At 57.0% G+C, this 14,101-nt stretch overlaps 1 protein-coding gene across 3 annotated transcripts in view; it reads left to right on the top strand.

Moving 5' to 3' along the window:
* The window catches only part of SLC39A11 (solute carrier family 39 member 11), a 282,444-nt gene extending 268,811 nt beyond the window's left edge, over positions 1-13,633 (top strand). For 2 of the 3 annotated variants that reach the window (XM_075562156.1, XM_075562155.1), the window contains exons 8-10: positions 10,303-10,401; positions 10,513-10,671; positions 12,121-13,633. In XM_075562156.1, the coding sequence (XP_075418271.1) occupies positions 10,303-10,401; positions 10,513-10,671; positions 12,121-12,199 (337 nt within the window). In that variant the 3' untranslated portion in view covers positions 12,200-13,633. The remainder of the gene's footprint in view (positions 1-10,302; positions 10,402-10,512; positions 10,672-12,120) is intronic. The other variant, XM_075562157.1, reaches the window with a different exon arrangement.
* Positions 13,634-14,101: the final 468 nt, after the last annotated feature.

Below are 14,101 nucleotides of genomic sequence, written 5' to 3'. Positions count from 1 at the left end.
TTCGCACTGGCCCTGAGCCTGCCGAGGGAGCAGTGGGACAGAGGCTGCTCACCCTGGGAGAGGCTCTGCAGGGCGCCTGGTATTCACTGGCCGGTGGGAAGGTGGGGCACTGGCTCTCCAGACCTGCCCAGAAGATTGCTTTGGGACCGAGAAGAAAGGAGTTTGCCAGTGCCTGCTAGGCCAGCCTTGGCGTTCCGCTGAGCTGTGCTTTGGTTTCCACTTGCAAGGACTGGTTGGTGCTAGATGTGTAGCCAGTTCTGCCTTTTGGCCTCCCGGTGTGCCAGGACAGGGGGAAGTGGGCCCTGACGAAGGTGGAGGCTGTCTCTGCCATCCTGGGGAACTCACATTTACAAGTCCCCCAAGTTAAACCCCTGGCTGGACCGCTGAAAACACTCAGAGAAAGTGGCCGCTGGCTACAGAGGGATTACTGAAGCCTGGAGCAGACAAGGCATCAGCCCCGTCTGTACACATTTGCACTGTGCCAGGTGCTTGGCCACTACGGTGAACAAACAAAGACTCGTCACGGGTGGGGGTGGGACGGGGACAGTGCAAACAGTCAACTGGGGACAGGAGTGCCTTGAAGAGTAGGCCACCCAGGCTCCCGAGAGCTGATCCTGACTCCTGGTGACCTGGTTGTCGGTGAAGTGTACTCTGCATGGGGTTCTCACGCCTGCCTGTTTTGAGGAGTAGATTGACAGCTCTTTCTTCCACGGTGCCTCTGGCTGTACTCGAGTCTCCAGCCTTGCAATTGGCAGCCAAGCCCATGAACTATTTTCACCAACAGGTCCACTGCAGTTGAATCGATTCCAACTCAGAGTGGCCCTAACGTGCAGAGTAGAATTGTTCCATAGGGTTTCTGAGGCTGAAATGCCCCATGAGAGCAGAGCACTTCTTCTTTCCCTCGTGGAGGGGCCAGTGGGCTTGAACCTCAAATCTTATGATTAGCAGCCCAGTGCTTAACTCTGAACCACCAGGATTCACGACGTTACCAGGGCTCCTAAATGGTAGGTTCCCCAAACTCCAAACTCACTGCCATCACATCAGCCCTAGTGACATTGTAGTTCGATGCTCGGCTTCTGACCGCAAAGTCAGCAGTTCAAAACCACCAGCCGCTCTGTGGGAGAGAGACGAGGCTTTCTACTCCTGTAAAGAGATACAGTTTTGGAAACCCACAGGGGCAATTCTACCCTGTCCTGCAGGTTCCCCGTGAACTAGTAGGATAGAAGGTGGTAAGTGCTATCCTTTCTTCACTAAGAAAGGAAAGGAGGCTAAGTCGGGAGAACCAGGTGTTGAATAATTGTGGACATCGGGGGTGGGGGTTAAGGGCAGATGTCATTGACAAGGTGGCCGTATCAGTTATCTGTTGCATAGAGCAAACGTCACTGTCACCTCCCATCGTCAGTGGGCTAGGAACGGCAGCGGCTAAACTGAAGTGTCCAGGGTCAGGCCCTCCCAGAGGGACATTTGAAGAGGGCAGTTTGGCTGGGGCTGGGGGCTCCACTTCCAAGATAGCGCACTGCCATCGAGTCCACGCCGCCTCATAAGGACTCCCTAGGACAGGGTAGATCTGCCCCTGTGGGTTCCCGAGACTGTAACTCTCTGTACAAGAATAAAAGGCCTCCTCTTTCTCCCAGGGAATGGCTGGTGGTTTCAAACTGCAGACCTAGCGGTGAGCAGCCTAGGGCACCTCTTTGCCAGGTGGGTGTCTCCATATGGCTGTGGCGTCTCCAGGAGCCAGCGGTTCAAAAGGAAGGGCTGGGAACCACGTGATTTTTATGGCTGAGCCTACGGTCACCTGACCTAACCTTGGCTACATTGAGGAAGGAAGCCACTGCTGCCTGGGAAACAATGTTCCCGTGACCGTGCCCGAAGGTGGGGGTGGCCAAGCATTTAATGTAGAACAAGGAGGCTGCTGACTGGGGTTGGAGCAGCCAGGGGAAGTAGCGGAGGGGGAGAGGACAGAGGGCGTGCGACCTGGTGGCCTTGGTCTCAGTAAAAATAGGGAGCCCCAGCCCCATTGTGAGTGGAGCCAGCGTAGTGGGGTCCGAGAGTGGAAGCAACATTAGTTAGGAGGCTGAGGCTGGGAGCTAGGAAGGAGACAGTGGGTGGGGCAGCAGATGGGTGGCAAGAAGTGGTGGGACTCTGGACAGGCTTGGGATGTGCTCCCTCCTCCCCCAGAGTTGGCTCTCTGATCGACCGTGATGTGTGGTAGAGAGGGCAAAGATAAACACCAAAGAAGGAACCTTGGTGGTGCCGTGGTGCAGCATTAGGCTACCCACCGAAAAGTCAGCGGTTCAAACTCCCGAGCCGCTCTGCAGGATAAAGAGGTGGCAGTCTGCTTCTGTAGAGATGACAGCCTTGAAACACAGAGGGACACTTCTGCTCTGTGCTTAGAGTGGCTAAGGGTCAGAACCAGCTCGAAGACAATGGTCCAGCTGTCACTGGCTGGGCTGTCTCTGCCTTCTGTGGTTTTACCTGAAGACATGAATCGGCCGAAGACTCCAGCACCCTGCCCTTTCTCAGGGTCTCAGGTTCCACACGTACCCCTTCTGGATCTTGATGACTTCATACACAAAATGGAAAATGATCTTACGACCTCCTAGCGGTTGGTATGGAACCCTGATGGCGTAGTGGGCTAATAACCACAAGGTCACCAGTTCAAACCCACTAGCCGCTCGGAAGGAGAAAGATGAGGTCATTGCTTCCCCTAAAGAGTCAACATCTCAAAAACCCCAAGGGGCAGTTATGAGTCAGGACCGACTCAGCAGGGAGATGAGCGTGGTGGTGTGGTGTGTTTCACGGTGAGCTACTGACCACAAGGTCAGCAGTTCGAAACCACCAGCTGCTCTAAAGGAGCATGGGTCAGAATAGACTCCGCGTCAGTGAGTTTGGTTGGGGGGTGGGGGCAGTGAGTGAAGCCATACGTGTTTGTCAAGACACTCAGCCCCCCTTAGAAGAAGGCACCTAGATCACTCGTGGTTGGCAGGGGTGTTTTGACTTCTGGAGAACGTTTGGTGGCAGTTTTTCTTCTAACACATTGGTTCCGCACAGGGACGAATTGAGAGGCGATTCTGGGGCAACAAACCAGTGTCCCATGGAGACACATGATGTGGCCTGAGACCTGGGGGCTAAGTACCCCATCCACATGCCACTTGACAGTAGACATCGGGAAGCCCTTCCCCAATCAATCCCCAAGCAGCGCATTTGTAAGATGCCATTGTGTCCTGGGCTACAGCCCATGGCCATAAGCCACGCGGTAAAAGCACAGCGGGCGAGCTGCCGGGATCGCTTTTAAAAGTTCCAAGCGCCTTCTGGGGAATGGACATGCACAACCGCCGTTGGCTTTTGAGTGGCGCACCAGTTACCCAAAGAGGCGTGGCTTAGCGTGGCACTCTCCTGAACTTCCTGTCAGTCCAACCAGACAGCGTTTTCCACTGGGCCTCCTTCCCTCCGCTCACAGTGTGGACTGGGTGACACCGCCACCCTCCCCAGGCAGACGGGGGTCTGCACCCTCAGTCCAGGGTGGGGTTCCCCAATGTAAAGGACCTCTATTTAGCTCTCCACTCCGGGTGGGTGGGATGTTTGCATGGCTTCCAGTATGGGGCTGCTATGGATAACGTAGCTGCAAACCCCGTCCCATACATGACTTGTTTTGTTCTTTTTCCGGACATGACTTCTGAGGAGTACACGCTCCCTGCCATCAAATCCATGCGGGCTCCTAGCGACCCTGGAGGGTAGGGAGGAGCTGCCGCTGTGGGTTTCCGAGACTGCAACTCTGTACAGGAGTGGCTGAGGGGTGCTCTGGGGTCAGCCCCGACTCATGCACAGCATGGTGAAACACTCTCCGGCCCTGCACCTTCCTCACAGCTGTTCTTAGGGGTGACCCATGGTGCAGCCGCCGTGTCCATCCATCTTGAAGGCCTTCTTCTTTTTGCTTCCCCTCCACGTTACCACCACGATGCTCCCTTCTCAAGGGGCTCTCCTGACCACCCGTCCAAAGCACATGACATGAAGTCTCCCACCCTTGCCGCTGAGAGCGCTCTGGACATCTTTCCTCCCAGGCAGATCTGTTTGTTCTTTTGACAGCTCGTGGTACCTTCAGTAGTCTTTGCCAGCATCACCACTTGCATGCATCCATCCTTCTTTGGTCTTCCTTATGCAGTGTCCAGCTTTCCCATGCCTATGACGTGGTAGAAACACCATGACTTGCATCAGGAGCACCTCCGTCCTCAAAGGAATGCCCTCTCTCTCCAGCGCTTTAAAGAGGTCTTGGGCAGCACAGCTGCAGGAGTCGAAAGCCTCGTCTTTCTCCCTAGGAGTGACTGGTGGCTTCAGACCACGGTTAGCAGCCACAAGATAGCCCACCACGCCACCAGGGCAGGAGGGCACAGTTTTCTTAGATGCACACCACATGCCTTTTGAATCACCCTGGATAAGGCGGTTTCGCATCTGGACTGTAGGCAGGTGCAAGTTGCCATCAAATGCCCCCCTGGCACAGGCGACCCCTTGTCAAGAGAACAAAACGGTGCCCTGCCCTGTGCCATCTTCCCAAGCGCTGGAGGCCACGGGACAGCAGCTGTGTGTGATGAGTGGCTTCCCACCCCCACCCCCACCCCCATTCCCCGAGGGACTCACCTTCCAGTTCTCTATCAGACACCCACAGTTTCCATTGGCTTTTCTCTGGAAGTAGATCGCCAGGCTCTTCTTCCTCATCTCGAAGCAACACTGAAACCCGCTCACCAAGCGTGATGCAGCTGGCACTTGACATTCCGGTGGCCTGGCTTCCGGCATGGGTGAAGAATATCGAAAGTGCCGGGGCTGCCAAAGGAACGCTCAAGTCTCTCTGGGAAGAAGTAGGGCCAGGGCGCTCCTGAGAAGTGAGGACGGCTTGGTTTCATCTCCCGCACTTGGCACATGGTGTCAGGAGAGGCCAGTCCCTGCAGAAGGTCAAGTGGAGGGGCAGCAGAAGAGGAAGGCACTTGACAAGACAGGCTGACACATGGCTGCGGGATGGCCTCAGATGGTGCAGGAGCGGATGATGCTCCTTCAGCCATAGATGAGGGTTCTGAGCGGGAACTGACAAGGGCACCTCCCAACATTAAGCTCTCCGTATCCCAGTAAGCCTCCACCGTAGCGTGCCCCACTGGCAGAGGGGAGTTGGGGTGTGTGTGGCGGGGGGGGCTCTGTTCTTGGGCAGGCGATGTACCTCCCTATGGAATCCCAGACTCCAGAGACATTTCAGAGGCCGCTTTGTTTCTGCAGGAGAAGCTGGAGAAACTAGGTGGCCAGACCACTCTTCCTTCCACCCTCTACCCTATGGCTCCAGTGGGGGGAGGCCCCCTCATCAGGCCAGCAGGTGGCCACAGGGCCCTCAAGCTGAAAGGAGATGGGAGTGAGGTGGTGGGGCATGGGGGTGGGGGCGCCCTTGCGTGCTAAGGCTAAGCCAGCTCCGCTGAGCAGGTAGGGCCAGGTACCCTGCGGGGAGCGCCCAGCCTCTTCCCACCTGCAGGCTCATCAAACACCTCGCCAGGCCGCCCCGAGTGGGAACCCGGTGATGTCACTGCCTGGCCTGAACAATCAGCCCTTTCAGGGCAGGGCGCTCACCATCAAAGGCATCTGGGAGGGCCTGCCGCGCAAGCTCACACATGCCCCCGGCGGGCAGGCGGCACAGGGGAAGAGCTGAGGCCTTGTCAGGAGTGTGTCATTCTGCTCCCAAAGTCAACCGGCCAGAGTGTACCTTCCTGGAGAGCAAGGCTGAGGCTACAGAGGCAGCCCACAGAGAAGCCCCCACACTGCCCACTACCCCACCAGGACACCTCGTCTCCAGCCCCAGAACCGAGGGTCTGAGCAGACACCACTGGGTGGGGTTCAAGCAGGGGTGTCCCACTGCACAACCCCAGGGGGCACAGAGGACACGATGTGAAGCTGCAGAGTCATGGCTTGCCCTCAGACAGGAGAAGCCCTGGCCTGGCGCTCCCCAGACGCCGCCCCTTTCTGTGCCCACCATCTTTGTGCAGGCAAGATTCCTGGAGGACTTGGCCCAGCTGTCTCTGGAGGGTCTTGCTGAAGAGGGAAGAGATTGGTTTGAGCAGCTTGTATGGGGGAATTTGCTAAGAAGCCAGCCCCTCTCTCCTGCTGCGTCCTCCCGGGCGGTGGGTCTCAGCTCCCACAGGAATGGCAGCCTCAGGGGACACTGGCCATGCCTGGAGAACGCATGGGTTGTCATGCCTTCAGGAAGAGGCGCTACTGCCATGCAGTAGGTCAAGGCCAGAGATGCTGCTGGACCTTCTGCAATGATTTGTGCAGCTCCAATGACCAAAAATAGTCTTGCCCCCAAAGTCGGGTGTGCCAAGGTTGAGAAACGCTTTCTTAGATACAATGTCCCAACTCCTTCAGACCCTGAAGCCTCAGGTCCTGTTTGCTCCTTGCAGGAGGGGGCCCCTCCTGGTCTACTGAAGAGCACCAGCACCTCAGCTGGACAGCCGCACGAGCGTAGAGCACCACATGCTCCCCTGGAGCTGGGTTTGCCGGGAGTCTACCCGACGTTACCACAAAAGCAGGGCACAGTATGTTGACAACAGGAGCAGGGCCAGAAGAACAAGTCAGTCTGTCTTGGAGGAAACATAGCCAGACTGCTCCTTAGAAGCAAGGATGGCGCGGACGGCCCCCACTGCCCACCACCCCACTGGGGGCCCTCTCCTCCAGCTGCAGAACCGAGGGCCTGAGCAGCCACCGGTGGTGGAGGGTTGAGCAGGACCATCCCACTGCACAACTCCAGGGGGTGCCACCTGGACGGCGGCGGGATGGGTCTGATGGGGACCCACACAGAGGACGTGAAGCATGGGGGCAGTGATGAAGAGCCCCAGCTGGGCCGCCTCTCTCCCTGGGCACCCCCTGTAAAATGGGGGTGGTGATGGGAGAAGAAACTCCAAAGGTGGTTAAGGGACAAGGCCTGTCGATGACCCTCACCCTTTCAGCCTAGCCCGGCACGTCCTGCCATGCAATATGTGGCACCCGGGACATGCCATCTTTAGCCGTAGGAACCCGTTAGCCGTAAGAACCTGGCTTGTCCTGAGGGGGTAGGAGCCGAAGGTGAGCTGGTTTCAGCTACGGGTTTCTGTACTGCCAGAATCTGGGATTCACGAAGCTCCAGCAGGGCTCTGCGCTTCTTACACCCCAGCCACCAGCCACTGACGTTCAAGTTTGAGTGGAGACCACGAAGCAGTCAGAGGATGTTGGGGAACCCTGCCGAGCCCCTTTGTGGCATTTACCCTGAAGTTGTGGGGAGACCTCTGGCGTGGAATCCCCCTGCTCCTGACTTTGGGAGGACCCCCTGGGGTTGGGCTGGGAGGGGGTCAACACTCTGGTTTCTCCAACCAGCTGGCTCTGACCAGTGTCCTTCTGTAGAGAGGGTCTACTAGATGTTCCCAAGGAGAAGATAAGGCTAGGTGCCCCATGAAGATCCGCAATCGCACAGCGCCTGTGGGGCAGTGGTATTTTGCCTTAGATCTTGGCATCGACTGGATGGAGGTGGGTGGGTTTGTTTTTGGGGTAACAGAACTTTTCTGGTAAGTGTGCAGCAGCCGTGTGACAAAGTCAGAGGTGGGTAGAGAGTGACCAGCGTGAACATAGGCAGAAAGTGGGCACCTATTGTTGGAAAACTGGACATTGGCCTTGCTTGGCGCAGGGTTGCCCAAGCCTTCAGTTTGGAAAAGCAAAACAAAAATCCAGCAAACGGGAATATCGAGCTGTAACCATGGTTAACATTTTCTGCTTTCTCTCTGGGTTCTAATGCCCATTGTGATGGTATGCAGAACTCCTGGGGGGGGGGATCATAATTAAAGGGTTTATCAATGAAGTGAACAAGTTGTAATGGCAGTGAGAAATGCCCAGGGCTGTTTATCTGGACAGGTTATCAAGTTCGGTCAAGTCTGCTAATGAGTACGCAAAGGGCACACCACTCCGCTGTCCACCTCCACCCGATGGCATCGATGGGTCAACACTGATCCCTGAGTGAAGTGCCTAGAGGCCCCCCTCTCTGAGAGCCAGCCTCCTGCTAAAACACGCCCAGCTTTATTTGCTCTGTGGGCTGGGAAGGCCATTGCTCTGTCCCACGCGCTGGTTTCTGGTCCTGCTGCTGCTCCTCTGACATCACAGCTGTCTTCTGGATCCAGGAGGTTCCCTGCAGGCAGGGATCTTGGGTCCAGAGGACCGGCTCCACGCCTGGCTCTTGCTGGTCATGAGATCCCTCCTCCTGCTTCCAGAGCACTCATTCTATACCCATCAGGATGGCTCTCCAGGGACTCCCGTTCACAATACTCGCAGGAGAGTCCTGTCAGGATCTGCCTCTACCTTCTCATAGGGCCCATGCAGGGAAAGGTCGTTTGGTGGGAGCCAGAGACTTCAGCTAGAAGAGCCACATTCGGTGATCCACTGCCCGGCACCTCGAGACACAGGAAAGAGAGGCCTTCTTCCTGCCGCCTGGAAAACCAGCACCACCTTGTAGACCTGGCCATCCTCTCTGGGGCCGCAGGGCTGGGAGAACAAATGTGCCAGCTTCCAGATTCTGCACACACATGCGTACACGCACATGTGCATATACATCGACATGCATACACATGTACATGCTTGCATGCATGTACACACACAGAAGCACACGTACACACACACACATCAAGGCCTCCCACCCCTGCAGCAAGCCTGGGTTCCTCAGTCTCCCAGAACCCCGGAGCAGCTAGATGGACGCATCGGGTATTGGCCATGCCAACCCTCCTGTGGGCCTCCCCAGCCCAACATCTGCTGCTCATCCTGGTGGTGTTCTCAGCAGCCCTCCCATGGCAGCTGGCACTGACAGGTGTGTGTGTGTGTGTGTGTGTGTAGGCATGTGCACAAGCACACGCGCACACACTCAGAGTACAACCACCATTGCAGAGGGACGAGTAGAAAGGTGGCAAGGCAGAGCCACGGCGCAGCCCTCACTGAGTCGTGGAGTCACCTGTGGTGCCCAGCGAGGCCAGCCTGGCAGGGCGCAGAGGGTGTGGCGCCTGTCAGGCTGGAGCACGGCTGAGCGTCAGGGCAGAGGGAGCGCGGCTTGCCAGGGGTGGAAGAATGGGGCTTCTGTGCTGCTTATCAGGATGGGGGCTGGCAGACAGGGTGTGGAAGAGGCTCCCAGGGCCCTCCTGTGTAGTCAGCAACTCGTCATGGAGGTGGGGTAGGGGCTCCTCTGACCTCTGCGGAACCTCAGCCTGGCGCCTGCGGGGTCAGGTCAGGCCTGGGCGAGCCATCGACCTTCACAAGGAGGTGGGTCCCTCTTGATCCTTCTACTTGGCCTTACAGGCTGGCTGAGGAAGGATGGTTAGGGACCACCAGCATCCACCACCACCAAACAACCATTCTTTCCTGCAAAAAGACCATCGCTAGCCAGATGTCCCTCTGTTGATAACATCTCTAAAGGACATCTCCGGGTGGCATGGGCAGTTAGCTGGAAGGTTGACTGGTCGAGTCTATCCAGAGGCACTCAGAAGAAAGGCCTGGTGATCCTATTCTGAAAAAGCAGCATCGAAGCCCATGGCACCCACTTCTCGTGGGCCACACCGGGGTCAGCATGAATCGGTGGTCGACTGTCTGGCAGTCAGTTTAATATCTCCAAATCCCCATGCTCCCCCAGCAAGCCGGGATAGGTGGGGCAATCCTGGAGAACAGACGTACCAAGTCAAGGAGGGCTTCAACGGCGTCTAGCGTTTAAGACATTTTGTTGTTCATTAGCCTTACATTTCTGCAATGCATGTGTTTCCTGCACCAGGCTCATCCCAGCCTCTCAGACCGAGGACTGCTCGGACGCGCTGCGGGCAGAGGCAGCACATCCCTAGGCCTGGCTCCGGCCTGGAGCACGTGCTGAGGCATGCAGAGCCTCTGCTGCTCCTGGCGCATCCACAAGAGACTATGGACGCGCCCCATTGCTGGTTCGGGACAGATATATACCCCTTGGAACAGGCAGTGTGTAAACCTGGAATCCGTGGATAATGGAGATGGGCCGTAATTGGCACAAAGTGGTCCCAGTAGATGACAGATCTTGGGTGGTCCCTACCTCCTGCCAGGCATACTCTGCTGATGGGGTAGCACCTTGCTGATGGGGCATGCCCGGGATCCAGGGCAGGAGGAAGGGGTGAGAGATCCCACGTGTCCTACCTTCTTCCCCCGTGCACGGTAAACAGGAAGGCTGCCCAGCCCTCAGGGTGGACACACACCCGCCCGCACTTCACGCTGACAGACAGCCTTCACGCGCCCCCTTCTGCCTTGCAGGAACTTAGCCATTGGAATTGGGATCCAGAACTTCCCGGAGGGGCTCGCGGTCAGCCTGCCCTTGCGCGGCGCTGGCTTCTCCACCTGGAGGGCCTTCTGGTAAGTGCTCAGAGCCCCATGGCTAGCGCTGAGTCCACAGTCCGGGCAGGTGGCTGGCGGGCGGGCAGGCATGGGTTCCCAGCCAGTGACCACCCCCTCCTCGCTGCCTAGGTACGGGCAGCTCAGTGGCATGGTGGAGCCCCTGGCTGGCCTCTTTGGTGCCTTTGCAGTGGTGCTAGCAGAGCCCATCCTGCCCTACGCCCTGGCCTTTGCCGCTGGCGCCATGGTCTACGTGGTCATGGATGACATCATCCCGGAAGCCCAGACTTGGTAGGCGCACCCCTCCCCTTCTGTCCCTGCCCAGCCCCCAGGCCCATCAGGCTTCCTTTCCAGATCACGTCTGCCCCTCCTCCACTGACCTCTCCCAAATACAGGAGCGACAAGAGACCATGCTAAGTGAAGCGGCGGCCCCTGCCCACTCACTCTTCACGAAATGATTGCGAGTTTGTTTTCCACCACTAGATCACCAGGCCTTTCTTCCAACATGCCCCTGGGTGGACTTGAATTGTCAGCCTGACTGCTAGCCCCGAGTCCCTTAACTATTTGCTAGCATAGTGGCCTAGGCATTGCACTGCTAACCACAAGGCCAGCAGTTCGAAACCACCAACTGTTCCTCTAGAGAAAGATGAGGCTTTCTGCTCTGACAGTTACATCCTCAGAAGCCCACAGGGGCAGTTCTATTCTGCCCTTTGGGTCGCTGTGAGTTAGAATCAACTCGATGCCAGTTTTCAAGAGAGAAGGTTGCTCTGCTTGGGTTTGAAGTATATTTATAAACTGTAGGATGATTTCGAGGCTAATTTGCAAGGTCTACGGAGTCCTGACGGAATAGTGGGTTGCACATTGGGCCGCTCACTGCAAGGTCAGCAGTTCGAAGCTACCATCCGCTCCAGAGGAGAAAGACGAGGTTTCTGTTCCCATATGGAGCTGGAGTCTCAGGAACCCTCACGATAGCCGTGACTTGATGGCGGCGAATGTGTTTGGTTTTGCTTTGGTTGCAAGGTCTGGGTAAGCGGCACCTTCCAGAAATCAGAGCCACTGCTCCCTGTTGATTCCAAAGCCTGGCCAGGTGACTTTGGGCAAGGTACATACTTCTTTGTGACCTGTGTTTCCTCACCACGAGAGTGGGACGTCAGGAGCCCTGGTGGTGGCAACGGTTAAGGTTTTGACTGCTAAGGGAAAGGCCAATGGTTTGAATCCACCCAGTGGCTGGTGTGCGCGCGCGCGCACACACACACACACACACGGAAGACCTGGTGATCTGTCCCCACGGACTGCGGCCTGGGCGGCACTGTCTGCTGCGTGGGAATTGCCCGCGATCAGTCCTGATGAGGGTGGGATCATGGTGGATTCCATCAGCCCATCGGCAGGCACACAGCCCAACTAAACCCCATGCCGTCAAGCCGAGTCCAGCTCCTGGAGACCCTGTGGGACAGAGTCGCGCTGCTCCCGTGGGCGTCTGAGGCCGCTCATCTTTACGGGCGCAGACTCCCATCCACTTCTCCCACAGAATCTACTGGTTTCCTACCGGCTGACTATTGGGTCAGTAGCTGAGTACCTGACCCACTGTGCTGCCAGGGCTCCGTGGGCTCCAGTGCTGTGGGTTGTCAAGGTTACCGGCATGCTCACTATTGGCCCCAGGGTCCCATGGGCATGGTGGAGGACACGCTGTTGCCATGACACAACCACAGACTGCATTTCTCTCCCTCTCCCCCTTCCTAGTGGGAATGGGAAGCTGGCATCCTGGGCCTCCATCCTGGGCTTCGTGGTGATGATGTCCTTGGACGTCGGCCTGGGCTAGCCTGCGGCGACACCGCAGACTCCAGGAGAGGCAGTGCTCGGGCAGCAGCGATTGGCTCCCATGGAACCACGATCCTCTCTCGTCCCATGAAAACGCTCCTCCTTTCTCTCCTCGTCATCTTATGATCCTGATTGATCCGGACGGTGACGTGGCCCCTTCGTGCTTCTCTGGTTTCATTTGGGGTTTCGGGGTCTCACGGAATAACGGAGCTTATTGTGGGCACTGTTGGGTTGAATTCTGTCCCTCGCCCCGCCCTCCAAATCACGTGCTTGATAATATCTTAGTCTCTCTGCCGGGGCTGCCATCCCATTCGGGCCTGGGCTGCCTCTGCTCATGGGAATGAAGCAGGACGCGTGACGATGGTGGGTCCCGAGTCAGTCCCTTTGGAGATGGAAAGGGGATCAAACGGGGGGGGGGGGGGAGGGCGGCGCAGAGGAGAGATGGGGATGGTAGGTGCCAAGGCAGGTGGAGATCTCGAGGGACCATGAGGCTGGAGCTGAAGACACAAGGGCATTTCTTCTGAACTGTGAGAAAACATCACCTGTCTGATAAAACCTGCTGCCTCCGACACTTTTGTTCCAGTACCATGAGACCCCTTAGACAGCAACTTGATGGACCCTTCTTCTGTGGGGTTATCAGGGCTCTGGGATCCTGGAGATCTCTGCTTTCCCACCTTCTGTCTCTCCAGCCAGACTCAACGGCGACCCCTCAGGGGCTTTCAGTGGGAGCAAGCTGCCAAGGGATGTCTCTGATGCGCTTCCTGCCCAAGGACGCAGAGTAGGACGCCTCTTGACTGTCCCTCCTGCTGATCCTCAGTGCTTTAGACCGACTGGACCATCAGGGATGGAACAAAACGCTTCCCAAGGCCCAGCTAAGGCAAGAAACCACATACTCTCCGCTGCTTGCCCAGCCCTCTGGGTCCCGACGGAGTGGTGTTCTCACTCTCAAAGCAGGGGCTGGTGTGACTGATTTAGCATCCTGAAACAGCCGGAGAGAATGGTGTGGATGAGACTAGAGGCCAGCCTGCTCTTTGACACGCTAGCTTTTGTCTGCTTTGAACACGGTGAAGGCCTGAGAGGCCTGTAGCCCAGAGTCCGGTGTCCTGATGTTGCCTGTCCAACGCCTGCCCTCCATGTTTACATGCTCAGTGACGTCCAAGGATGAGCCTCCTGCGCTGCACATGCCCTACGAACTCCTGGACTGTGACTGATCCTCCCAAGCACTGACGATCACCATGGACCATGCGGCTGGGGCTTTGGTGGCTGGCGATTCGCTCGGTCTGGTGGGTGGTGTGTCTGCGCGTGTTTGCTTTTTAATGTCTCTGTAGTTCTACATAATGCAAATGGACAAGACCTCATAACTGTGATTAATATCAATAAAGGAGCTATTGTTCTTTGTGATGAATATCAATAAAAGAGCTATTGTTGTGGATGAGCCGGGCTGTGCCGAGTTCTTCTCACAGCCTCTCCTGCCCAGCGATGGTGACACAAGGGTGGGCCACCCCCTCCGCTGCCCAGCCCACTGCAAAGGGCTCAGCAAAACCCCGTGGCAAGCATCAGCATCCAACTGACAGCGGGGTGTCATGGAAGCTGCTAAGGAGCTCAGCTGTGGGCTTGCACACTGGGGGGGGGGGGGCTCTGTCGTGAGAATGGCACCTTGTGGGGTCGCTGTGAGTCAGGACCGACACAATGACCCCAGCTAACACCAACACCAAGGAAAGGGAGAGCTCACTGGAGACACAAGAGAATCCATCTGGGAAATGGGGTGGATGCAAGGAAGAGCCCTGGGTCACACCTCAAGAACAGCTGCTTTGGGCTGTTTCTCCCCACCCCTCTTTGCTGGTTCACTAGACAGGAGTACCATCACAGCAACCACTGCCCCACTGCGCCTCCACCACTGTGG

This window comes from Tenrec ecaudatus, chromosome 10 (genome assembly GCF_050624435.1).
Source record: "Tenrec ecaudatus isolate mTenEca1 chromosome 10, mTenEca1.hap1, whole genome shotgun sequence".
Classification (NCBI taxonomy): domain Eukaryota; kingdom Metazoa; phylum Chordata; class Mammalia; order Afrosoricida; family Tenrecidae; genus Tenrec; species Tenrec ecaudatus.
This window is presented reverse-complemented; position numbering and strand designations above follow the sequence as displayed.